This window comes from Carassius gibelio, chromosome A21 (genome assembly GCF_023724105.1).
Source record: "Carassius gibelio isolate Cgi1373 ecotype wild population from Czech Republic chromosome A21, carGib1.2-hapl.c, whole genome shotgun sequence".
Classification (NCBI taxonomy): Eukaryota; Metazoa; Chordata; class Actinopteri; order Cypriniformes; family Cyprinidae; genus Carassius; species Carassius gibelio.
The window spans coordinates 10,333,579-10,359,395 of NC_068391.1; the positions used below are offsets into that span (position 1 = coordinate 10,333,579).

The following is a 25,817-nucleotide window of genomic DNA, read 5'->3' on the forward strand; positions in this document are numbered from 1 at the left end:
GTTGAAAATATCCCAGAATGCCAGATAATTATTCTTTGATCTTTCCACGGTGTTGCCTCCCGTTTTCAATAGGGGTTATGTGCAGCCCATGACCAGAAGCCATTGTCCTATTGTTTTTTAAATAATGAATTTGTTGGTGTTTTTAAAACCTTTGAAATAATAACAAGCGCCAATTATAACAGTTAACTCTATTTGTGGAACAAGTTTCAAGCATTTTAAAATAGTTTTTTCCATCACCAATAATACTAAGAGTGCAAAGGAAATGCATATATTTTAAATGTATAGCCTATTTGTTAAGTGTACTACTAAAACTAACTGCACCTTGGCTTTAAGTGTCTTTCCTCCTCTAAGTGCACCCATGATTTTGCAGAGCACTGAAATTTAAGCACCATTTAAGTGTTATTTATATTTGCCTGAAGGGAAAAACATCTAAAACTGTTGTACATGTAATGTTTCTCTAATTATGAGATGTATTGTATTAGACTATTTAATGTGTTTTGAGCGGAGGGTTATGATATATGGGCCTTGAAAATCTAATAAAAAATACGTACGTGATTAAACCTCAATTTCCTTGACTAATTTCAAGTGTTTCGTTGTTGTTTGGTATTTCTCGGAAATTAATTTTATTAAGAACAATTCCAGAGAAAGCCTTCCGTGGCTTTCAACAGAACAGACAGTCATTGTACAGGCTAAACCCCTCCCTTGCGTGTTTTTCTTTTCTTTTTTTTCATATTTTGTCCGATACAATAATGCGTTTATCTACTAATATGACTAGTATTCTCATCTCTAATAACAGTTTACCTTATGAAGGTCCAGAGTGATTTCTCCAGTCAGCGGTGACCGTGTGAAATGGACCTGTGATCCACATTCCTTCCTATTTGACGTACTGAGTTCTCATCTTGTACTGAGTAGGCCGTTGTACGCAAGAAAATATCGATATCAACCTAAACTCTTCGAGATGACGTTTGGGAATCGCTTTAATGTGTTGCCATTAAAACACACTGCGGTTAATAAACTTGTTATTCTTTCTTGACTCCCTTTCCAACTTTCCACAAGCGCTCTTCAACGGAGATCCTCCCTCTACGCGTTCTCACACGCCTGCTCGTGCGTGTGAGTGTACTATTTAGTTGTTTTCCACGACTCGGCTCAGATAAGTTTTACATGTTTAGCATTGAGCGAAAATAATTTAGGGAAACCTGCGAACACTTAACACAGGTGAGTGTTTTTTCTCTCTTCTACTTCTTCTCGTAATTGTTTTAACTTCTCATGAAAGGGTTTGTGTAATGTTTAAGTGACAGGACTCAATTGTATTACAGTTAGTAAGGAAAGACAAAATGTCTTTGCTTCACTTATTTGATTAATTCTACTTTATTAGATTATGTGTATTTGTGTAGAACACACTGGTTCAGTTTTTTATTTTTTATTAATTGTTTATAAAATACGTTTTGTAAAATATTTCCTTTTTAAATAATAATTAAAAAAAAACAGGCACATGTTTCTGACATCATCTTTAAGGAATGATCACTTTGCAATCCTATGAGTAATATATGGATCTTTACACAAAAGTATCAACTCTCTGAGCCATGTAGCAACTGAAGAGATGTTCTGAACAACTAAACTCTCAATAGAGTACGAAAATTAAACCATAGCATTCTCTGTGTTGTGATTGGAAAAACACTGTTATCTATTGCCAATATTAGTCATAATTTAACTCTTGGTTAAGCATGTAATAAATTAACATTTGCTATTGTTTAGACCAAAGTCTGCTCAGTCACCATCTGTGGTGTGTTTACCGTTTACTCATTTTCATAGCCACAGATCATAAATTATGATTGTCTTATTTTTATCAGTAGTAATGCACCAATAATCGAGGGTGTTTAGAGTTTCTCCATCAGAACAAGAAAGTTGTACTATTATATACCCTGAATCACAAACACGTCGAAGGGTTACTGCCCAAATAATAAAAAAACAACAAAATAATTTAGTTTTTATTTTAAAAAAGAAACCGGTTGGGCTGCACATAGCTACTCGAGGTAATGCAGTTTGAGTTTGTGTTGTATCATGTCCTGATGATTCCATTTTCTCAATCTCCTTCCACTTTACTATCTCCCTGTATATGTAAACCCATTATGGAAGAAAGATAATTTATTTCAATTTTATACCTTATTAGAAGATGCTGTTCAGCCATGCTTAATTGATTAGAACCATTTTGTTTCCTCGTCAGATCTAATTGCTAATGGAAACACTTGTGAGCCATTTCTTGTCCAGAATCTTCTGAGATCAATCATGTCAGTCTGGCTTTTGTGTGCTCTGCTTTTTTCACTGATTGGCCGAACAAAACAGGATGGTGAGTCTTGAACGCATTTAACTAACTACTGTTGTTAAACTTTTAAAGAAATAGTTCAACAAAAAATTCAAATTTGCTAAAAACGTGTAGCCTCGGGCATCCAAGATTTGGAGTAATTTAGATGAAATTACATGACTTGCTCACTAATGGATCCTCTGCAGTGAATGGGTGCCGTCAGAATGAGAGTTCAAACAGCTGATAAAAACATCACAAGTAATACAAAAGTAATCCACAAGACTCCAGTCCATCAATTAACATCTTGTGAAGCGAGAAGCTTTGCTTTCTCCAGTGAAAAATTCATCTCATCTGAATCAGGAGAGAAATATGCACAGATTAGGCATTGTTTAAAAGCAAAAAACTAAAAAAATAAATAAATAAATAAAACATTTCTCACTGGAGAAAGTGTTATTATGCATTATTATTAATTAATTAATTATTGGCCAGAGTGGTTTAAAGTTAAATGTCTTGATGGATTTGTTTCTTACAAAAAAAAAAAAAAAAAAACACCTTGTCAATATCTTGGAATGCCTGAGAATGAGTAAATTTTCAGATATTTTCACTTTTTTTTGGGGGGGGGGGTATTCCCTTAATACAATACCATCGTATTTCAATTGTTATTTGAGACCATTGATACAAGAACTGAATTATAATATCTATCAACAGGGCACTTGACTACTATAAAAGAGGTCAAAGTCTATGCAGAGGAAACGGACACATCTGAAGATGGTGCATGGGTGTTGAATGTTGCATGGAGAGATGAGTTTTCTGAAAATGATGTGTTCAAGAAAATCAGCTATGAAATAGAGGTCTTTCATACTGAAAATATGTTGAGAGTTCACAGTGTAAGTGTGAATTTTTCTTGCAATGGAAATATATGGATATGGTCTTTTTTTTAAAATGAGAAATATTTGTTTTAGGAAACTATACATGTGATGCCAAACAAAACAACCTTTTATCATTGGAAATGGACCTCGCCTATACCGTTGCAATGCACTTCCCATTCGGTCAGGCTTAGGCATCGAGATCAGCTTTACGTTGGTGAATGGACACCATTATATACGTACAACGGTTTGTAGCCACTGGTTGCTCTTATACTTTATGCATGTGCTATGCAAAAGAGCCGGACAACTGAACACTAACTTCACTGCTTTGCCTATAAAATAACAGGACAAGATCTAAATCCTGAGGAAGCAACGGTCTATCCTCGCGATCAAGTTTTCATGATTGGGAGTAACATCACGTTCTGTTGCATCATGGAGACAGTTTCCAATGTTCCATATCCTCCATTTGGAATTCAGATCAGCAACAGGACATACATCACGAAACCAATTCACTTTCATTGGCATAATGAATCCACTACAGACATAGAATGTGTTTTTAAAACAGGCTCTTCCAATGAAAGCACAGGTGCTTCAGTACTTATTGGCTGTAAGTCTAACTTCATCCTATTTAATAGGAACTGTTTAATTTAAACCCATCAGTTTTAAATCATAAGCAGTAGTAAACATGGACTAATACTCATAAATCCTTGTTTGGCATCAGATTTCTAAATTTTTAAGTCTCTTATACTTACCACAGCTACAATAATTGAATCAAAAATACAGCAAAACAGTAATATTGTGAAATATTATTGTAATTTAACCTTTGATCAATGTAATGAATCCTTGCTGATTAAAAGAATTAATACAAATTTTTTTTTTTTTACAGTTTATACCAAGTGTTAATTTGTTTAATTGGCTTTTAAATTGAGTTTAACTTCACTGGATGTTACAGATCCCCCAGATGACCAGAATCTTACATGTATAACACGGGATCTCAGCTCTGTGGAATGTCACTGGGAAAGGAGCACAAAAAAAGCCCAACTTATTCAAAGAGAGACAAAGTACAAACTTAATGGAAGGTATCCACATTGCTGAATATATATATCTTAATGTACAGTGTGAATTATGCATGGTTGCACCCATCATACCAAATTCAATTCTCTAATGCTAATTGTTTTGCTTTTGTCAGAGATGCTTTTTGTAAATTTGACAATTGTCAATGTGACCTACCTGCGATGACAAAGCAGGTGACAAACTGGACCCTAGTGGCCAAAAATCCCATCGGTGTGAAGACTCTCACAGATACAGCTGACCCCACACACCGAGGTAAAACTTATTTTAATATTGTTTTATTATCTCTTCAAATACTGCATGGACACAACATTTACCTGCGTATTTAATCTTCTGTTTTCCTCTTGCACAGTAAAGATGAGAGCACCTATTCAAATATCTCATGTTGCTTATGCAAGAAATGTCACTCTAAGGTGGAGTTGGAACGAGAAAAATTATGCTTCGTTTCCAATGATTTGTGCAGTGAAGCTCAATGGAAACTTTTACAAGGTTGGTGTCATCAGATCTAATCTTGCATTAAAATTGATAAGCGTTCTATTTGTATCTTTCCACCATTTGATTTGCAAGGCCTGTACATGCATTCTCACAAATGTCCACACATTTTCATCTTTCACAAAGGAATACTTCAGTGGAAAGGGACTTTCAGCACTTGTCCTTAAAAATCTGCAGCCTTTTACTAAATACACAGCTCAAGTGAGATGTGGGTCTTATGAGCACTTCTATGAATGGGGCAGCTGGAGTGAAATTACGGAGTTCACCACCAAAGAGGACAGTAAGTATTCAGAGGATTTATATAATATATATTTACATAATATATAAATATAGATTTATATAATTTATATAATGTAGAAAATATAGTGCCATTATTTATATATATATATATATATATATATATATATATATATATATATATATATATATATATATATATATATAGTTCTCTTTCTGAATGAATGATTGAATGTTTCAGAACTAATCAGATGAGTAAAAATAATTCAGTAACTGGGAGTCAAATTCGAGGAATTTAGTGTCACACTAATGATTTTTCTTCAGATCCAGAAGCAGTAGACGTTTGGATTCAATATTTTGAACAAAATGCATATGTCCTTTGGAAGGTAAGTGCTACTGTATTTGGAATTTCTATTTTTAGTTTTTTTTCTCTGCACTTTGTGGCTGCATTCAAACAAATAAAAATGTCCCTTTTCAATGTTTTAAAGTCTCTAACTCCACAACAAAGCCATGGGATACTTACAGGATATAACATAACCATTACAAACCCCAAAGGAGGGAGCCAATTTGATATTATACTAAATACGCAGCTGTGCTACAAAATAAATGAAACAAATGGTCAAACCATCACAGTCCAGGCAACAAACTCTGCTGGTCTTTCTCCTCCTTCTACCATCATCGCCCCAAGTTATCCCGGTGAGCATTTAAATGATGTTTAAATGGGTTTAAAGGTTGTGTTCAAATTAATGACGTTTTATAATACTTTTCACAGACAATGAAGTCAGCATAAGCCATATCAATAGCAGTAATGGTGGCTTTGAAATATCTTTGGAAGAGTACCGCTGTTCTACTTGTGGCCTTGTGGTCGAATGGTTTCTAACCTACAATAAGAGCCAATGTGGTGTAGAATGGGAGAGGATCCCAAAATGTGACAGAGGCACCTGGAATAAGTCTGGTCAGTTGGGAGCATAAACATGAATCATTCGACTCACTTCTGATCTGTTTTTGTTCTGATACTGAATTTTTGCATGTGTATGGTCCATCCGAAGTTCAGTGAGCTGTGGTTATGTTCAGAAAGGGAGGATGACAGCTATTTTGAACAAAATATTTCAATTGTTCTAATTCTCATAGATAATCTTAAGCCAGGAGAGAGATACACTGTCTCAGTCTATGCCTGCTCTAATGATGCACCAAAGCTTCTCAAGAGGAGTGAGGGTTATGCTATTGAGGAAAGTAAGCAATCAAGATTCAATATTTAAAGAAATAGCTCACTAAAAAAAGAGTTGATTTCATGTTAACCTCACCTTGTCTTTCTTATTCCATTCTGCTATTTCTGTTCTCAGAACCAGGGAAAGTTGAGAATCTGACAGGGAAAAACAATGGAAGAACTATTGAGCTTTCCTGGAACAAAGTGCCCTTACACCTGCAAAAAGGTTTCATACAAGGCTACAATGTCACAACATTGCTTTCTGGTTCTGAAAAAATTATTAACAATACCGTGACAAAGGGTGGGTTCATTCTCTAATTTGACATCCACAGTTTTTTTTTCTTAAAAAAGAAGTTTGCATTACAAATGGACATACTTTGTGTTTTAATTTTAGAGCATAAAGTTAATTTGAAATTAGATCCAGGCTCCTATATCTTCCGTGTTAGCGCCTTTACATCTGGAGGGGAAGGTGACTACACTATGTTCAAAATGGAGAAGGAAAACTGTATGTATGAAGATATTTAATTATATGTTTTGTATATAATTTGAAAATTCAATATAATTAATTATAATTGAAAGATTAATTATTGAACTATACTTTATTATAATTAATAAGAAAATATAAATAGCATTGATGAATATAGCATTACACACAATGAGACAATTTTTATATATGTATTTTTTTATAGTTGACCAGGTGATTGCAGCCACTATTGTTGGTTGCAGTGCAGCAGCCCTTGTCTTCATTATCATCACAGTCCTTTGCTACAGGAAACGGAAATGGTAGGACCATTTTTATTTGTCATGTCAAAAATGGTTTTCAAACCCCAAACGTTTCTATAGGTTTTCATTCTTAAAATCCTTCAGGTTAAAGAAACTATTGTATCCAGATATTCCTGAACCAAAACTTGCAGGGAAATGGATTACAAAGGTGAGTCATCAGTGCTTATTCAGCCTCGTTATAACTTTCTGTAATTAGTATAATCTGCATGTATATATATGTATGTATCATGAAAAAAAAATGGGTCACAGGTGTGTTTCCATCGTCTTTTAGACAAGTTAGGATGTTAAATCCTAACAGTAAACTGCAACAAACCATATACTTGATCATAGTAATCACAGCAAAATAAATATGGTTATCAATTTTAAATCAGATGGGAAATATTTACCAAATCTTTTTGTAGTTGACGTTAAAGAATATGTGCAAATTAATTTCACTTAATAAAATGATCAAATAAGCAGTTTCCGATATGGAAAAGTTGCATGGCATGCTCAAAAGCTATGCCAGATCAAATAAGTTATGACCCAGAGCACATTAATTATGTTTGAACTGCAACACAAACACTTGATTTGTGTGGTAAATTATCGGCTTAATAAATAGGCTAAATAATATTATGCTACACTGTTAGGTTGCCACTTGTTCTCTATTGACTGGTCAACAATATTTTTCTTTCTTTTTTCTTTTTGCAGGGCATTTATTGTACCCAGATGACTGAGGGGTACGTAAAGTGTGATATTCAAGAGGCCCAGAGTTCAGAGCATCCTGCAATGTCAGAAAGTCTACATGGCCTTGACTTCATCAGCTCTAACTCCAAAGTGCCTGCACATTTCTACATAAACTTTTCTGAATCTCCAGTAGAAGTCTTATATTATCCTGTTGAGAAGCTTACCTCCATTCTTGAAAACCCTTCTTATAATTTGACCATGCCAGAACCAGTTGATGTTCCTCAGATATCTAATCTTACACTGGAAATGCAGAATGATTACATCCCAGCCCCTAACTTTGATCAGAATAATCTTGTTAAAGACTCAGAAAGCTACAAGCCCCAATCAACATGTACAGATGAAAAGCTCCTGTAGATAGACCTCAGTGTCATGCTATGTAATGCACACCATGTATATGTGAATTACGCCAATATAAAATCCAGTTAATTCATGTCATTTATACATGTAGGCTACTCTTTCCTCAACACTCTCAACTCTTGTAAAAATGAGTAGTAAAAATGCTGTTTTTTTTAAATATACTGTGATGGAAAAAAAGCTGTTACCTTTTTTTAGAACTGAATCTGTATATTTGCATTGTATTTTGATGTAATATTTATTTACATGTATCTATTTGGCACATACTCGTGTGACCCCGGTGAATCCAACCCATAACCTTATTGTTGCTAGCATTATGCTTCAAAAGAATAATAGTTCCCTCTTGTGGCATTAAAGTGTGGTAAACACGTATTAACATCGTGTATTAATTCATACAATCTTACACTTTCCAGTAAACAAAATAAGAAGAAGAAGAAGAAGAAAAACGTGTGATTCCAAAGTTTTGTCTATGCCTCTATAAGCATTATGGACATTTGGCGTGAAGGGTTGACTAAGGGCGTTGCAATAATGAAAAGCTTTCATTTTGATTGACAGGCAGAACAGTCAATAGAACATCGACATCTACACGGGTCGACCAATCTAAACAGTTGTGGGCGGGATTTTTTAATTATCGGCCATTGAGCCGCTGTTTTCAGTTGTTCAAGTTTACACAGAACATGCTTTTGATAAATTAAAATAGAAGAGCTTTTAATCTGTTTTGTTAGTTCATCGAAGTTTTAAATGTAGAGTTCTAATCGAACAACTTCGATGAACACATTTCCACCAATAACGGGTAAGTTATATTGCTAGCGTGTTAATTTTGGTGTGTATGGTCTGAGATTCATAAGTTAACTTACATCATAACAGTAACTTTTGCACATTTCTCTTCCTCTGGATTCTCATCTTCCTCTGTAGCCTTCAAAACCACGATGTGTGATGTATTTATTATTCATGCGATTTTATTTTATAGTGCCATTGTGTGACAACCACTGCGTTGGCAATCTTTTGGCACATCTTCAAGGTTATGTTTTTGATCAGTTTATAGCTGGCATGCTGAGATTAACTTATGTTGATTACTAATTCGTGAATAAATAAGGTCACAACCTCTATTTGTCTAAGATACAAAGACATTCAGTGAAGTGTAAAGAAATAAGAGTCTCGTTCATTGAAATGGTTTATGACTCAAATCCTGTCTATGTCGTCGTGGCTATGAAGAAGCCATAGACTATGTGTTTGTGATGGACAGCTCAGTGTGTGTTTGACATGAACAACATAACGCAATCACCTTTTGCAAACCTGGTTGGTGTCTGGCAGGTGCACAGGGCCCAGTCAGCACAACAGAAGAAAAAAAAATCCTGTATATTGTTGTACCTTGAAAAATCTTGATTAGGTAGCAGGGTATCTGTCAAAGGCCTCAAAGTGATAGTTCACTCAAAAATAAAACTATCATCTTTTATCGTTTCATTTCTGTAGGACTGAATTTCTTCTGTGTAACATAAAGGCAAGTATTTTAAAGGGCATTGGTAACCTAACCATTTTGGGTTACCTTTGACCTGAATTGTTTGAAATTCTATCTGAAAATTTTATCTTGGTTTCCACAGAACATAAAATAATACAAGTTTGGAATGACATGAGTAAATGATTACAGAATAAAATATTTTGGATGAACTATACCTTTTAAAGAGCTTTAAAACATTGCTTTTAAAATTAGGATTTGCATTGTATTGAGTTTAATTACTTCAAACTACAGGGAAACTGAAATTAATCTATAAAAAAAAAACACAATATTCTACCAGTAAGACTCGTAGGAACCTCTTAAAGTAGCAAAAACATTTTGCTATGTTGTGTTTCCAAGTCTTTTTCCTTCTTTTTAATGTCCCCTTCATAAGGTTGGCTTTGGTGAGAGATGAAAAGGAAGCCTTGGCCAAGGCTCTGGATCGTCTACAGATGGTAGGGGTTGGTTCTGCTGGGGACCGTGGGCTCAGAGAGGCAGTGCACAGCCTGGAGGAACAGCTGCTAAAGGAAAGGGCAAAAAGCCAGTGCTCTGCAAGCAAGAGCCAAGAACAGCGCCTCCTCCTGGAACAGGTGACTAAGCAGATAAGTGTTGTATAGTCATGAGATGACAAGCTGACAATGTAATTATGACCCACTAAAATGTTGAAATGTTGAAATAGCTGGAGGAACTCAGGGCATCAGAACGGACTGTACAGATACGTGTTACTTGTTATGATGCATGTAAGCTTAATTAATTGCCATCTGTGTAATCTGTTTGTTGAATTTATTACATTTTGAGCACATGTTAATCAACTCATTCTTCCGATTTTGGCAGTCGAGCAACTCCAGTCATATCTGCCCAAAGCGGGGAGGATAATGGGCAGGTTCATCTGTCTTTATCCAGAAAAGCGCAGTTTGACTCGTTTGGGTGTAAGAGCTCGTTCCGGGTCGAGGGAGAGGATTGAGGACAGGGCTTAGAGGTCAGAGGAGAGAATTAGGAGGGCAGACTCTTCAGGGTCTCAGAATTACATCACAAGACCCTCACCATCTCCTACAGGTGAAATGTTGTGAAGATAAACACAATGTCTTTATTGTCAAAGTAAAGAAACCAAAGCAGATGCCCTGTTTTTAGGGTTTTGATTTGATGCAAGTCTTGTGTTTTCTCATGACAGGGTCTCGAGTGCCTCGGTTTGACCTTACAATCAAGACCGGCAACAACGCCAAAAAGAGGCTGAGATGAAGAAGTAAGACACTTTCACCTTTTCAGTTTGAAGTTTTTAATTTTATGTAAAGTGTATGACTTTTGGGATCACACTGATATGAGAAGGAGAGTCCTATTTCCATTTGACTAGTTATAATCTGTATTTGTAGGCAGCTTGACCCATTTCCTACTTACAGTAATACATGTGGTGTGCTTACATTTCCAACAGTCAGAGGAAAATTAGAAGGGATATGTTAGCTTCACCGTCTCTGATGGAAAGAGGACGTTCACGCTCCAGAGAGCCCATTCCTCAGCTGATGCGAGCAGGAAGTGCAGGCGGGAGGAGGAGTGTGTTTGTGGAGAGCAGGAAGAGTCGGTGTTCTTCAGACGGATCAGCAGCTGAGTTTGAAGAGCTCGCTAAGCCTCTGAATAGCAGGCAAGTCAATAAACAAAACAGGATGTTTAATTAACTAGTTCTAATATCAAATTAGCTAATTAACTGCTGAAAGCTGCCTTAGTGTTGTTTGTACGTGAATATTTGTGACTTCTTTTAACTATATGCATGTAAGCTAAGTGTATTTTTCTACTCAGACACATCTATTGACACGGATGCTGACCTGTCAGAAGTTGATGCTCGACTCCAGGCCCTGCAGGACTACATGCGGGACCTTGGCACGGGACACTAATCCTGGTAGATTCAGATGTCGATCAAGGCTTTTTGCACATAGGCTGAGATTGAAAATCTTGGACAATCATTTCTTTCAAACACCGCGTACAGACATGTCTGTAACATTTATACTAGTTATACAGGTCTGTCATTTATGCTAATGAGACTTGAATGCCATTTGTTTTCTTTATCCCTAATGTAACTTTTGGACTTGAAGTAAACCAGAAGTGTCCAAAAAATTGACCTCAGGATATACCGTTTATAACACATTCCTGTGTACATTTTATGAATTGGTGCTGTTCATGTCTATTCTTTACAGGCACTTTAGAATTTATATTTTATATCATTGAGCATTAACAGAAAGTGAAATGCATTTTTTTGTACAGGTTATTGATCCTATAAATAAACTGATAGGGCATGGCATTAGCAACACCAGGGTTACAGATTTGTTACCAAGGTAGTGATAAAATGTCTTTATGTAAGTTGCTTTACATAAGCATCTGTCCTGAATAGTCGCAGATAAAGGAATTTTAGTGACTGCATCAGTTTTATTTTACAGCACTAAACTTTGCTTTATCCTGTACTGAGGTTTTTAAACCAGAATTTAAGGACATTGTCAACCACAAGTTAGGTGGCGCTGTAAATCTAATTTAATGTTTTTTGACCTGTTCATTTTTGGCTCTGTTGCTTTAAATATAAGTGGGCGGGGCAAAGATGTACAGTCTGTTAACGTTACTCTTTAACAATACGCCAATGCACCGAGTAAATAATACATTTTATATTACTGCTGAAAGCTGGATCAGTGTTGTTTGTAAGTGAATATTTGTGAGTTCTTTAAATATTTCAGGTGGTTATTATTGTTATTTTCAGAGGCTAAAAGAATGTGATCACGGCACCTTAACGTTGAGAGTGGCCCAGTATTGCTTTTATTCTGCAGCAGCGCAACGCGTCATACGCAAGGTGCGGCAGTGCCCAGCGCGAGCTGGTTACGCCTGGGTTTGGTCCTAATCTGGATAAACCCATCAACAACCTCAATGCTCTTGTAGATCAGAAGCAGCGTGATGACTAAAACACCCGATTCCCCAGCACCCTGCGCGGGTATGGGTGATGTCCACCACAGCCATCCAGAGGAACCAGTGGAGCAGCTCTCCAGACGCGCTCGCGTTGCTGTGCCTGAACTGGTCGTTACCTGCGAGCCGAGTGTCCCGGAGTGTGATCATATCCCCCGCGGATCCTGCTCGGGCTCCCATCACCCCGATGAGGAGTCCATCTGCTCGGACAGCGGGCTCAGCGGCTCCCCCGCCTCGTCCCTGGCGCTGAGAAAACGGTCCATCTCGTCCTCTCCAGCTTCTTCTTTTGAGGAATGCGAAGAAGATTTTTCTGGTTCCAGCGAATATAATCAGTCTTCAGGTGAAGCGCTCACGGTGAGAATCAAAACTATTTAACAAGACGATCTATTTTAACTAGTAACGTTATTTATTTTTATGTTAGGCTACCAGTAAGCCGTTTTTTTATTTTATTTTTTGTGAATAATCCATTAGCGACCAGTCTTATGTTTTATTTTTTACTTATTCCAGTTTTCATTAGAATCTATTCAGTTAGTCACTATGCAGAGGTGTACAGTATTTGAGTATTAGTAGGTTATTTAGTACTTAGTACTACTGTAGGTCTACTTATGTAAGAAATTTGTATTTTACTAGAGTTCTGTTTGAATCGAATGATTGCACTTTCAAGCATCAAAAATTTATTCAAGAAATGTGTTTATTTATTATTTTTAATTATTATTTATAATAATTTCTCCCATTTTCTCCCATTTCTCACTTAGACTTTTAATTGAGTCATTGAAAATGTTTGTAATAGTATTTATACTCGAACTTGAGTACAATTTCTCCGTTTTTTACACCCTTGAAAACTATGGTAATGTCAGTTTAATAATTGAATATAGGTGCTGTATTTTTTTTTATTTCAGCTTTACTATTACATGTTGAATAGAAGCTACCTATTTGCATGACACTAGTACACATCTATTGTGTATTAATAACATTTTAACTGACTAGATACTGTTTTATTTATTTTTATTGTATATAGCCTAATGATGACAATTATTAGTAAAACTACTAGTAACATGCTGCTAACTAGTCACTTAGGACTACATAAAAGTGTCTAAATAATAGTGTCTAGTGTCTATTCAATTAGTAGCCCTATTTGATGTATACTTGTAGCTGGATACTAACTATACTGTACCTTGGTCCTATCATGATACAACTCCAAAACATGTTAACGTGGTAATTTTTGTGATTTTTGTTAACTAACAATACATTTACTAAAAATACAACTGATAATTTTTAGTTCCTGTGAGCACAGGTCCATTAAATAATAAGAGTTAAAAATTTTGATTTTAATAATCTAGTAAATGTTTAAATCAATATGCGTTATATCAATAAATGTTTTTGAAGTATTCTTTCTTTGTTAGTTCTTGTTAATTGTTGTTGTTAACCAATGTTAACAAACGGAACCATGGTAGCTTTTTTGATTGCAGGTGAATTGAATATAAGTGTGCACACAGGTGTATGCTGCAGATCATAATATGCACTTGAGCAATCCTCATGATAACTGATTAACACTACGGGTTCCAGGTCATGAGATCATTGCTTCTAAATGAAGAGGAAAATTCCACACGTTTTTCTAAACTACTTTTTTCCTCTCATGTTTCTGATAAAGTACCTGAAAGTCATACTTAATTAAAAGTACAGATATCTTACCAGAAAATGACTTTGGTAAAAGCTGAAGTCACCGTTTAGAATATTACTTGAGTAAAAGTCTTAAAGTATGATATTTATTGTACTAAAAGTACAAAAAGTTTTTTTTTAAATTTTAAATGTACATTAAGTACTGAAAGTAAAAGTATAAGTAAATGCAAAATGGAAAAGAAGCAATAAAATATATTTATAAAAATGTTCATACACAGCTTGAGTAGCAAGATTGTATTCAGTTTTAACTATTTCTTCCATTTTGTATTTTTGGGGTAAGAATAAGAAGCACTTCATCCGATACTTAGTGTCTTTCATTCCAACATAAAACATTTCTGGAATCTGCATCTGAAATAGCATGTATTTACCATAGACTGTATAAAAACAGGAATTTACACAGTTTATGTATCTCAGTGGGGACATGGATGCATTTAAACTGCAGATACATATGTATAAAATAGGACTAATGTTTTGTTTTTAACAAAAAGTTGAATACTGACATTTTTAATAATTTAAAACCATAAACCATTTTAAGTGTAAAATTAAAACTGCCAGTAGGTGACAGCAAGTGAATATTAATGAGTGAGTCATTGAGATTCAAACAATTCATTAAAACGGCTCATTCAATCAGAAACAAAGCATTTAACCGTGTTAATGAGTGAATCACTGAATCATTTATTCAACCAATTTGTTAAAAAAGCTGATTCATTCATTAAGTAAACACCGTTCATTGCTCAGAGACGCAAAACAGTGCTGTGATGTGTTCGGAACTATTTTCGTGAGCAACATTGAGCAAAAACAATCAATATTATGTCTAAAATGTAAGTCACTTGTTGCTTTACAGAACTTGTATATGTTGTATGAACTTGTGTATATATAAAATGATTATTAAATGTGTTCATGCATCTGCACAAAAACCGTAAATACTCTTTGTTTGATATAGATTAAGTTAACAAGGCCTACATTTAATTATATAAATATAACAAGCATACAGAAGAATTCTTGCTGTCTACAATTTAGAATTTTGAGTTTTAATACACGAATAAATCAAGGTGCGTGCAATCTGATTTGGTGAAACAGCTACTTGCTAACGTCAGATTGCACATCATTAATACAACACTTACCATATTATCGCAGACGATGCTGTATATCGCACACTCCATCCTCGATTTGAGCGGGAAATGAAATCCTCCGTGATTGTGCGCGCACTTGTTTGCACATGAGATACAGTAAGGTAATTTTTAGGAGTCTAACTTGCAAATGCCAGACCGCTCATTCTTCAAATCTGCTTTCCTGCAGTCTGTGTTCTTCTGACTATTTTGTAGTGAGTAACGAATATGCTTCTGGGAAATGTATCAGAGTAAAAGTATACATTTTAATTAGGAAATGTAGAGGAGTAAAAGTAAAAGTTGGCTGAAATATGAAAGCTCATGTAAAGTACAAATAACGTTAATTCCAAAAAAATACTGTAACAAAGTCTTTTTACTTCGTTACAATAAATCCAACGGTCCCAATGATATTGGAGTTCGAGGTTTGTATTGTAAAGAAGTGCATGTGAGTAGTACAAATGTCTCTTAAGAATAACAGTGGTCAAATAAACTCAATGTGTTCTAAAATCAACAAGGAATATTCATCATTGCTATTATAAAGGTGTTTTTATATAATATGCATTGTGCTGTTGTAGGAGTGATACAGTCTCCAATCCTTTTGATGATATTATTGAATGGGATTTGATTCTATGGGTCATTAAGGTACAAATAAATTTCCCATTGAGAAAATTACAATAGCAAGTGAATGCCGAACTGATTTGAAAAGGTCAACAGATGGATGCACCTCCAGCTCTGTATGGTGGGGCTCTCCTGCTTTGTTCTGGAGGATGTCATTCTTGTCTGACTGGTTTACCACTAAGAGTGAGTGTCTGTTTGAACTTGGAGAGAAGAGAGAACTGTAAAGAGTTGCAGGTTAAGTGGCTTCATACTGAGGGCTCGGGAAGAGGTGGGTGAGCAGCAGATCAGATTTTTTAGATGGATAGTTTACCCTAAATCTGTTATCGTACTTACCGCCATGTTCTTCCAAACATGTATGTATTGCTTCTTAGGAATATAAAGATGTATTATGAGAACTATTTTAGTATATGGTTTTAGTTAGTTTTTTGACAATACAGTGGAAGTCAGTGGTCACTAGGAGATCACACAAGATAACATATTTTGTGTTCCATAGAAGAAAGTCATTTTTATACAGGTTTGGAACAAGGAAAAGGTGGATAAATGAAGGTAGAATTTTCTTTTATGGGGGAACTTTCACTTGTCTTAGGTCAATAAGTCCAGTATATTAGTTGATAATCTGACAAGGAAGTTTACTTCAGGTTGTGAAGTATTTCACCCCCCCCCCCCCCCCCCCGCCGCAATACAAAAAAAAAAAAAAACACACAACATATTATGAATTCATAATACTTTTTTTTTAACAGTGTTTTACCTCAAAGATTTTACCTCTTTGTTAGCACTGTGATTTATGTGAGTGGCCACACTGGCTCCTTCATTTGATCTGGCGGCAAAACAAGTCCCGTCTGTAAATGTTTCATGAACCTCCTTTTAAGATAAGCTATTTCTTAATCACTTGGTATTGCTTGATGACTTTGTTTAGTCCGAGATTGCTGTCAATGATTTGCCACATGGGGTGAAACTCGACCTGTTGTTAATAGAGGAGAGGGAGTTGCCTGTTGAAGTCTGAAGTTGACCGAATGCACTCGTTGCCCCAGTCTAGCTCACACTATAAGAAAATGAGAACAAAAGAGAAGAAAAGAGTAGTATCTAGCAGCAAACAACCCTGTATAGCACCATTGTTTACCATGCGGTGGCTCCTATACACTGGGTGTTAAGTCTCATTCATCTTTTCTTTCTTTATTTCCTATCTCATCTTCAAATACTGATCTGTGGAAGAAGTCAAAGAATATGGTGAACTGGTCTCCAGTGACGGTGAAAAAGCGCTCTCCCTGGGTGCAGGTGGTCGGCCATGCAGGTTTGCTGCTCTAGTTTTTGAAAATGTTATTGGTGATCCTTGAACTTTTTCTGATTTTTCAATGTCTGAAAGCTCACATTTTCACATTGAAGTCTTCAATTAATTTTGGTTGTATAGTCATGTGAAATGGATATAAAGCTAAAGACCTTCTTTGTCTTATGTGGTGATTTTGGTGCCGTGTTGGGTGATTCCTTTTTTTCCCGACTATAGGAAATTTTCAGACGAGGAGTGATGGAAGGCTGCTGAAGAAGTACTGCGAGTGCGAGGAACAGTGTTTTCTGCAGCTCATGAGCGACTCACTGCAGCCCTTCGTTCCTAGATACTATGGCGTGACTCAGCATGAAGAGCAGGATTACAACCTCATGGACGACCTCCTTGCTGAATTTGACTCGCCCTGCATCATGGACTGCAAAATGGGGAGCCGGTGAGGATGTGATTTATAAATTCACCAATTCAGCATTTATCAAAGTACTTTTTTTTTTCTTGCAGAACTGGTAAAACTGGTGCAGACTGCAGCTTATTTTTTTTTTTTTTAGCTAATAACTACTCAAACAGGAAGAGGCAATCTAACCAGCATGCAAAGCAACCAACCACAGTCTATTTTTGTATTAATGTGTGTTTTAGGAGCAGGTGATGCCAAAAATAATGCACTGGCCAGCTAAAAATATATTTTAGTCAAGGCAAAGCTTTATTTACATATGACTGCATGAAAACACCGTTAGTAAATTAACTGAATTCTTTACAGAAATCGAATGTAACATTTTCATTTAGCTCAAGACTGGACTTCTCAGGTGATGCTACTCACAAGCACTTATTATCATCAACACAGAAATTCAGAAATTGTTGCGGAGCTTGTAATTATCATCAGTGCTGTCATAATAGGGACTCTTGGTTTGACGTCTTTGGCTAAAGGTGGTGATACACAGGGCAACCATTTGTTTTTAGCAGTGTTGCAGAGCAATGTTGCTTGGGCACCCATTGAGAATGAACAGCAGTTTCTATCTGGATTCTTTAGATCGATCTTGGGACTTGTGACTCACTTGGTTGCCCAGCAGCATTGCTCAAAAAGTTGCCCCATGTGTCATCACAGTTGACGGCAGTGTCCAAACCATAGTGGAAATATGATGACTGGTGGCCAGAAGCATTTTTCATATCAATAATCCTGTTAAGCCAGTTCTAACTAAATATTTACAATGTTTCCATTCTAAATAATTATTCCTATGGTAATGTTGACCTGTTGACTGCATGTGCTTTTAGGACTTACCTGGAGGAAGAGTTGAGGAAGGCCTGCGAGTGTCCTCAGCCACGCAAAGACATGTATGAAAAAATGATTGCAGTAGACCCAGGCGCCCCTACTGAGGAGGAGCGGGTCCAGCAGGCAGTACTCAAAACCAGATACATGCAGTGGAGGGAAACCCTCAGCTCAACAGCCACGCTGGGCTTCCGCATCGAAGGCATCAAGGTAGATATGATTCAGGAAACCTCTGAATTTATACAGAGGTCAATAAACTATACAAAACAATACTGACTGTAAATGCTTAGTATCTTATTTGATCTTTTGTTTTCGTCTTTTGATTGGCCTTCTGTAGAATGTCTTGACATATTTAATTTTTCTTCAGAAATCAGATGGCACGTGTAACACTAACTTCAAGAGAACAAAGTGCAAAGATGAGATCATCCAAGCCCTGGAGGATTTTGTTGACAACAACATGTTAATCTTGGTATGTGCTATTGTTCTGTGCATTATAATTTTATAATGCCTGAATTCACTTAGAGCTGTTAAAAAATTTGATTCATTTTTTTAAATTAGACAAAATAGTATTGAATTTAAATGAAAAAAAGGCTTATTGTATAAAACAGAATTTAAATATCAGCACAAATTTGTATTGGCAATATATTTGAATTTTCTTTTTTTACAATATATTCATTATTATTAATTAAAATGTGAATTTATTTAAAGTATTTATGAATAGAAATTATTATTTATTTATTATTTATTATTATAATCATGAAGACAAACTATTTTTTTTCTTGGGAATAACATTTTTGTGTGGGTTTTTTATGTTTAAAATGTTTAGTAAAAATATGAGTAGATAAATGCAGTTATATATTGTTATTATGTGAATAACTAAAATTAATTCTATTTTACATCTTGCTTTTAAACATGTTGAATCTACATAGTTTTTAATTAGGGATGCACTGATACCACTTTTTTCAGTACCCGCCCAATACCAATACTTTGATTTGCCAATATAGAGTACCGATACCGATATTTTTATTGCGTTTGTAAATTTTTCAAATATTAGGTACAGAAACCAATAGAGTAATGATTGTTTGGTTTAAATAATGGTTCCTCTGCCTGTGCCTCTTTTAACCATTAATCCATTTAACTGTTTAACTATTATATAAACAAGTTAATTGTTTAGCTCTTTTGTTCACACAGAGAAGTTACCAACAACGCCTGAAGGAACTACGAGCTGTGCTGGAGAAATCCGATTTCTTTAAAGCACATGAGGTGAGAGGCATATTCATTTTCCAGATGCACTTTGTTTAGGAATCATACAGGCGCTAATAGGGATGGTCTTGTGTGTTTTCCTGCAGGTAGTGGGCAGCTCCTTATTATTTATCCATGATCTGACTGGCAAGGCTGGAATCTGGATGATTGACTTTGGAAAGTCTGTGCCCATGCCGCCCCCTCTCACCCTGGACCATCGCAGCCCGTGGGTGGAGGGCAACAGAGAGGACGGGTACCTCTGGGGCCTGGACAATTTCATTGACATTCTGGCCAACATGCTTCCTGAGAAATGAAAGGCATTGTGGATCTTCAGAATTGTCATTTTTTGCACAGACTGTCTAATTTCCCTCTTTTTGTTTCTACATGGATAATATATGAAGGCAGGAGAGAATCGATGGAATGGATTGTCTCAACATTTACTACAAGTCTTACTGATGAACATCTAAGCTTGTGAATATACCTGCTGAAGCCTCTCACTATATAGTTGTTATCGCTGCTTTTGAAAAGCTGCATGTATTTTTACACTGTAAATAGATTTTTATTTAAGCAGTTTGCTCTTAGGGGTTGATTGGCAAAAGATTATCTTAGTTTTATGAACATTAACTGCTGGTGAAAATCATTACAGTTGTGTTGTTTTGATAGATATATTAAGATATTTTTCCTGCGTTTTGCTTCATTTTTGTGACCAAATGTGTCTAATTTGTGTGGGGATGAACTGAATTGAATTGGTGCACACTATTAACAGTCCCATAAACTGAAGCTGAATCAAATCACAGAACAACAAAAAACCTCTTGCACCTTTCTTAGTACTGTTTAAAAACATTGCATAACTCCTGATATAAGAAAACATTTAATCAGATGCTAAACAGCCACTGTTAATAGCAAATGTATGCCAATTTGACTGCGAATGGTGTGTGGGATATTTGAGATCGTGCTCCTTATGCACAATTTCAGTGTTTGCAATTTGAAGGTTTTGTACTGTATAATAAGTAAACGACTTGTGATCATCATGTTGGGGGCTTTATTGTCCTGGCTGTATTAGTTTTGCAGTTCTGGGTTCTGATGATAACTATATACTGTAATCCTTTTCCATTCTGGGTAATTTTGTAAAGGTGTTTGACTGTCAGCACAATAAACATAAATATGATGTGATTGTTCTTTCTTTCTGATGTGATGTTTCAAAGCCATACAAAGGAAAAAACAGGACTCCATGCTTAAAGTTTGTTTAGGGCCACTTGTGCTCTTAATTTTATTGGGAACACAATGGAAAAATGTACGTAGTAGCACCACATGATCAATGACAGACATGAAAGCAAATTTCTTAATTTTTTTAATTTAAATTATAAAATCAGAATAATAAGACATAGCTGGCTGTAACAAATCAAATGAAACTAGGATCAGGAAAATCCTTGTGCTTCCGAGGTGCACAGATGCTACATCTGAGGTGGCATTTATATGCATTCACTCAGACTACTTCATTTACTTTAACTGCGTGCCTTTTAGTAAGATATTAAAGTTCTAATAAAGGCAAGACTTCCAGTTCCAATACTACTGTACATAATATTTAGTAGGAAATTTAGTTCGAGTATTTAGTTCTAATATCCTATTAGGATCCTAAGGTTGTTTCTTATGTGGAACACACACACAAATGTTTTATTTTTTGGCAAAAAAAAAAAAACATTCTTCAGACTATCTTTTGTGTTCTGCGGAAAGTAAGTTATGAAGGATAAACACAGATTTTTTTAATTAGTTGTATGGTTTAACTCATTTTTATGTTTAACCTATATATTTGTGGGTGATTTATTTTGGCCCAAAATGGCTAAATAGCCTGTATCTTGTGAGAATAACATCCAAACCTCACAAAACTTGGTAGACACAAACAGGACATTCAAGAAACATGCCAAATTTCCAACAGCAATTATTCGATAGGATTTCTAGCTAATATTCTGGAAGCTACATATTAAATGTTAATCTTTTATTTTCAGTTTATTTGACAGAAATCGAATGTAACATTTTCATTTAGCTCAAAACTGGACTGGACTTCTCAGGTGATGCTACTCACAAGCACTTATTATCAACACAGAAATTCAGAAATTGTTGCAGTTAGGCATTCAGACTGGAGCTTGTAATTATCATCAGTGCTGTCATAATAGGGACTCTTGGTTTGACGTCTTTGGCTAAAGGTGATGATACACAGGGCAACCATTTGTTTTTAGCAGTGTTGCAGAGCAATGTTGCTTGGGCACCCATTGAGAATGAACAACAGTTTCTATCCGGATTCTTTAGATCGATCTTGGGACTTGTGACTCACTTGGTTGCCCAGCAGCATTGCTCAAAAAGTTGCCCCATGTGTCATCACAGTTGACGGCAGTGTCCAAACCATAGTGGAAATATGATGACTGGTGGCCAGAAGCATTTTTCATATCATAGTGTACCAATCCTGTTAAGCCAGTTCTAACTAAATATTTACAATGTTTCCATTCTAAATAATTATTCCTATGGTAATGTTGACCTGTTGACTGCATGTGCTTTTAGGACTTACCTGGAGGAAGAGTTGAGGAAGGCCTGCGAGTGTCCTCAGCCACGCAAAGACATGTATGAAAAAATGATTGCAGTAGACCCAGGCGCCCCTACTGAGGAGGAGCGGGTCCAGCAGGCAGTACTCAAAACCAGATACATGCAGTGGAGGGAAACCCTCAGCTCAACAGCCACGCTGGGCTTCCGCATCGAAGGCATCAAGGTAGATATGATTCAGGAAACCTCTGAATTTGTACAGAGGTCAATAAACTATACAAAACAATACTGACTGTAAATGCTTAGTATCTTATTTGATCTTTTGTTTTCGTCTTTTGATTGGCCTTCTGTAGAATGTCTTGACATATTTAATCTTTCTTCAGAAATTAGATGGAACGTGTAACACTAACTTCAAGAGAACAAAGTGCAAAGATGAGATCATCCAAGCCCTGGAGGATTTTGTTGACAACAACATGTTAATCTTGGTATGTGCTATTGTTCTGTGCATTATAATTTTATAATGCCTGAATTCACTTAGAGCTGTAAAAAAATTCGATTCATTTTTTTAAATTAGACAAAATAGTATTGAATTTAAATGCAAAAAAGGCTTATTGTATAAAACAGAATTTAAATATCAGCACAAATTTGTATTGGCAATATATTTGAATTTTCTTTTTTACAATATATTCATTATTTATTAATTAAAATGTGAATTTATTTAAAGTATTCATAAATAGAAATTATTATTTATTTATTTATTATTTATTATTATAATCATGAAGACAAACTTTTTTTTTTCTTGGGAATAACATTTTTGTGTGGGTTTTTTATGTTTAAAATGTTTAGTAAAAATATGAGTAGATAAATGCAGTTATATATTGTTATTATGTGTATAACTAAAATTAATTCTATTTTACATCTTGCTTTGAAACATGTTGAATCTACATAGTTTTTAATTAGTGATGCACTGATACCACTTTTTTCAGTACCCGCCCAATACCAATACTTTGATTTGCCAATACAGAGTACCGATACCAATATTTTTATTGCGTTTGTAAATTTTTCAAATATTAAGTACAGAAACCAATAGAGTAATGATTGTTTGGTTTAAATAATGGTTCCTCTGCCTGTGCCTCTTTTAACCATTAATCCATTTAACTGTTTAACTATTATGTAAACAAGTTAATTGTTTAGCTCTTTTGTTCACACAGAGAAGTTACCAACAACGCTTGAAGGAACTACGAGCTGTGCTGGAGAAATCCGATTTCTTTAAAGCACATGAGGTGAGAGGCATATTCATTTTCCAGATGCACTTTGTTTAGGAATCATACAGGCGCTAATAGGGATGGTCTTGTGTGTTTTCCTGCAGGTAGTGGGCAGCTCCTTATTATTTATCCATGATCTGACTGGCAAGGCTGGAATCTGGATGATTGACTTTGGAAAGTCTGTGCCCATGCCGCCCCCTCTCACCCTGGACCATCGCAGCCCGTGGGTGGAGGGCAACAGAGAGGACGGGTACCTCTGGGGCCTGGACAATTTCATTGACATTCTGGCCAACATGCTTCCTGAGAAATGAAAGGCATTGTGGATCTTCAGAATTGTCATTTTTTGCACAGACTGTCTGATTTCCCTCTTTTTGTTTCTACATGGATAATATATGAAGGCAGGAGAGAATCGATGGAATGGATTGTCTCAACATTTACTACAAGTCTTACTGATGAACATCTAAGCTTGTGAATATACCTGCTGAAGCCTCTCACTATATAGTTGTTATCGCTGCTTTTGAAAAGCTGCATGTATTTTTACACTGTAAATAGATTTTTATTTAAGCAGTTTGCTCTTAGGGGTTGATTGGCAAAAGATTATCTTAGTTTTATGAACATTAACTGCTGGTGAAAATCATTACAGTCGTGTTGTTTTGATAGATATATTAAGATATTTTTCCTGCGTTTTGCTTCATTTTTGTGACCAAATGTGTCTAATTTGTGTGGGGATGAACTGAATTGAATTGGTGCACACTATTAACAGTCCCATAAACTGAAGCTGAATCAAATCACAGAACAACAAAAAACCTCTTGCACCTTTCTTAGTACGGTTTAAAAACATTGCATAACTCCTGATATAAGAAAACATTTAATCAGATGCTAAACAGCCACTGTTAATAGCAAATGTATGCCAATTTGACTGCGAATGGTGTGTGGGATATTTGAGATCGTGCTCCTTATGCACAATTTCAGTGTTTGCAATTTGAAGGTTTTGTACTGTATAATAAGTAAACGACTTGTGATCATCATGTTGGGGGCTTTATTGTCCTGGCTGTATTAGTTTTGCAGTTCTGGGTTCTGATGATAACTATATACTGTAATCTTTTTCCATTCTGGGTAATTTTGTAAAGGTGTTTGACTGTCAGCACAATAAACATAAATATGATGTGATTGTTCTTTCTTTCTGATGTGATGTTTCAAAGCCATACAAAGGAAAAAACAGGACTCCATGCTTAAAGTTTGTTTAGGGCCACTTGTGCTCTTAATTTTATTGGGAACACAATGGAAAAATGTACATAGTAGCACCACATGATCAATGACAGACATGAAAGCAAATTTCTTAATTTTTTTAATTTAAATTATAAAATCAGAATAATAAGACATAGCTGGCTGTAACAAATCAAATGAAACTAGGATCAGGAAAATCCTTGTGCTTCCGAGGTGCACAGATGCTACATCTGAGGTGGCATTTATATGCATTCACTCAGACTACTTCATTTACTTTAACTGCGTGCCTTTTAGTAAGATATTAAAGTTCTATTAAAGGCAAGACTTCCAGTTCCAATACTACTGTACATAATATTTAGTAGGAAATTTAGTTCGAGTATGATTCTTTAAGTTTATGATTCTTTTGTGTTTTTTTTTTTTTTATCCTATTAGGATCCTAAGGTTGTTTCTTATGTGGAACACACACACAATTTTTTTATTTTTTGGCAAAAAAAAAAAAAAAACATTCATCAGACTGTCTTTTGTGTTCTGCGGAAAGTAAGTTATGAAGGATAAACACAGATTTTTTTAATTAGTTGTATGGTTTAACTAATTTTTATGTTTAACCTATATGTTTGTGGTTGATTTATTTTGGCCTAAAATGGCTAAATAGCCTGTATCTTGTGAGAATAACATCCAAACCTCACAAAGCTTGTTAGACACAAACAGGACATTCAAGAAACATGCCAAATTTCCAACAGCAATTATTCGATAGGATTTCTAGCTAATATTCTGGAAGCTACATATTAAATGTTAATCTTTTATTTTCAGTTTATTGTAGTGCACATAACAGCATCATGTTGCCTGGAGCAAACAAGCACAGTACTAACAACAGACAGCACAATCCCATCCTCTGTTCCATTCAGCTGCTGAAGAGCCCACACAGCTATTCTCCTCATTTCTCCACTAGCTCAGATGAATTGGAGCAGTCTGTACCATCATTTTGTCCACCAAATCCAAAAACACATTTCAGATGATGACTAAAACACATCAGGAAGGCTGTCTTTAAGGAAAATTTTTATGTTATCAACTTGGCTGTAAGATATTCAGGAATCCCGGAAAGATGGCTGCATCGTTCTGGGACTTGAATTA

The 25,817-nt window shown here is 35.5% G+C and overlaps 2 protein-coding genes and 1 pseudogene across 6 annotated transcripts; all 3 read left to right on the plus strand.

Annotated features, from left to right (window-relative positions):
- Positions 1–818: 818 nt before the first annotated feature.
- Positions 819–8,407, plus strand: LOC127941469 (leukemia inhibitory factor receptor-like). Of its 2 annotated transcripts, XM_052536526.1 has the most exons (18): positions 819–1,215; positions 2,225–2,347; positions 3,011–3,189; positions 3,265–3,415; positions 3,515–3,775; positions 4,121–4,247; positions 4,358–4,494; positions 4,592–4,728; positions 4,858–5,011; positions 5,293–5,354; positions 5,457–5,664; positions 5,741–5,923; positions 6,100–6,201; positions 6,312–6,476; positions 6,570–6,680; positions 6,865–6,958; positions 7,043–7,106; positions 7,646–8,407. In XM_052536526.1, exons 2-18 carry the CDS (start codon positions 2,287–2,289, stop codon positions 8,033–8,035), a joined length of 2,586 nt encoding a protein of 861 aa, XP_052392486.1. In that variant the 5' UTR covers positions 819–1,215; positions 2,225–2,286; the 3' UTR covers positions 8,036–8,407. The 2 variants fall into 2 exon arrangements, with proteins under 2 accessions (XP_052392486.1, XP_052392487.1); XM_052536527.1 differs by lacking the exons at positions 819–1,215; positions 2,225–2,347; positions 3,011–3,189; ... (1 more) ...; positions 3,515–3,775; positions 4,121–4,247 and having other exon boundaries at positions 4,369–4,494; positions 4,597–4,728.
- Positions 8,408–8,803: 396 nt separating this feature from the next.
- On the plus strand, positions 8,804–11,947 carry LOC127942287 (centrosomal protein CCDC61-like; annotated as a pseudogene).
- Positions 11,948–12,127: 180 nt separating this feature from the next.
- LOC127941470 (inositol-trisphosphate 3-kinase C) lies at positions 12,128–24,624 on the plus strand. Of its 4 annotated transcripts, none has more exons than XM_052536530.1 (7): positions 12,128–12,821; positions 17,087–17,165; positions 17,376–17,589; positions 22,216–22,420; positions 22,578–22,679; positions 23,406–23,477; positions 23,564–24,624. In XM_052536530.1, the coding sequence occupies exons 1-7, from the start codon at positions 12,459–12,461 to the stop codon at positions 23,768–23,770; spliced, it is 1,242 nt and encodes a 413-aa protein (XP_052392490.1). In that variant the 5' UTR covers positions 12,128–12,458; the 3' UTR covers positions 23,771–24,624. The 4 variants fall into 4 exon arrangements, with proteins under 4 accessions (XP_052392490.1, XP_052392488.1, XP_052392489.1 ...); XM_052536528.1 differs by lacking the exons at positions 22,216–22,420; positions 22,578–22,679; positions 23,406–23,477 and adding exons at positions 18,423–18,627; positions 18,785–18,886; positions 19,609–19,680 and having other exon boundaries at positions 12,138–12,821; XM_052536529.1 differs by lacking the exons at positions 22,216–22,420; positions 22,578–22,679; positions 23,406–23,477; positions 23,564–24,624 and adding exons at positions 18,423–18,627; positions 18,785–18,886; positions 19,609–19,680; positions 19,767–20,832 and having other exon boundaries at positions 12,138–12,821.
- Positions 24,625–25,817: the final 1,193 nt, after the last annotated feature.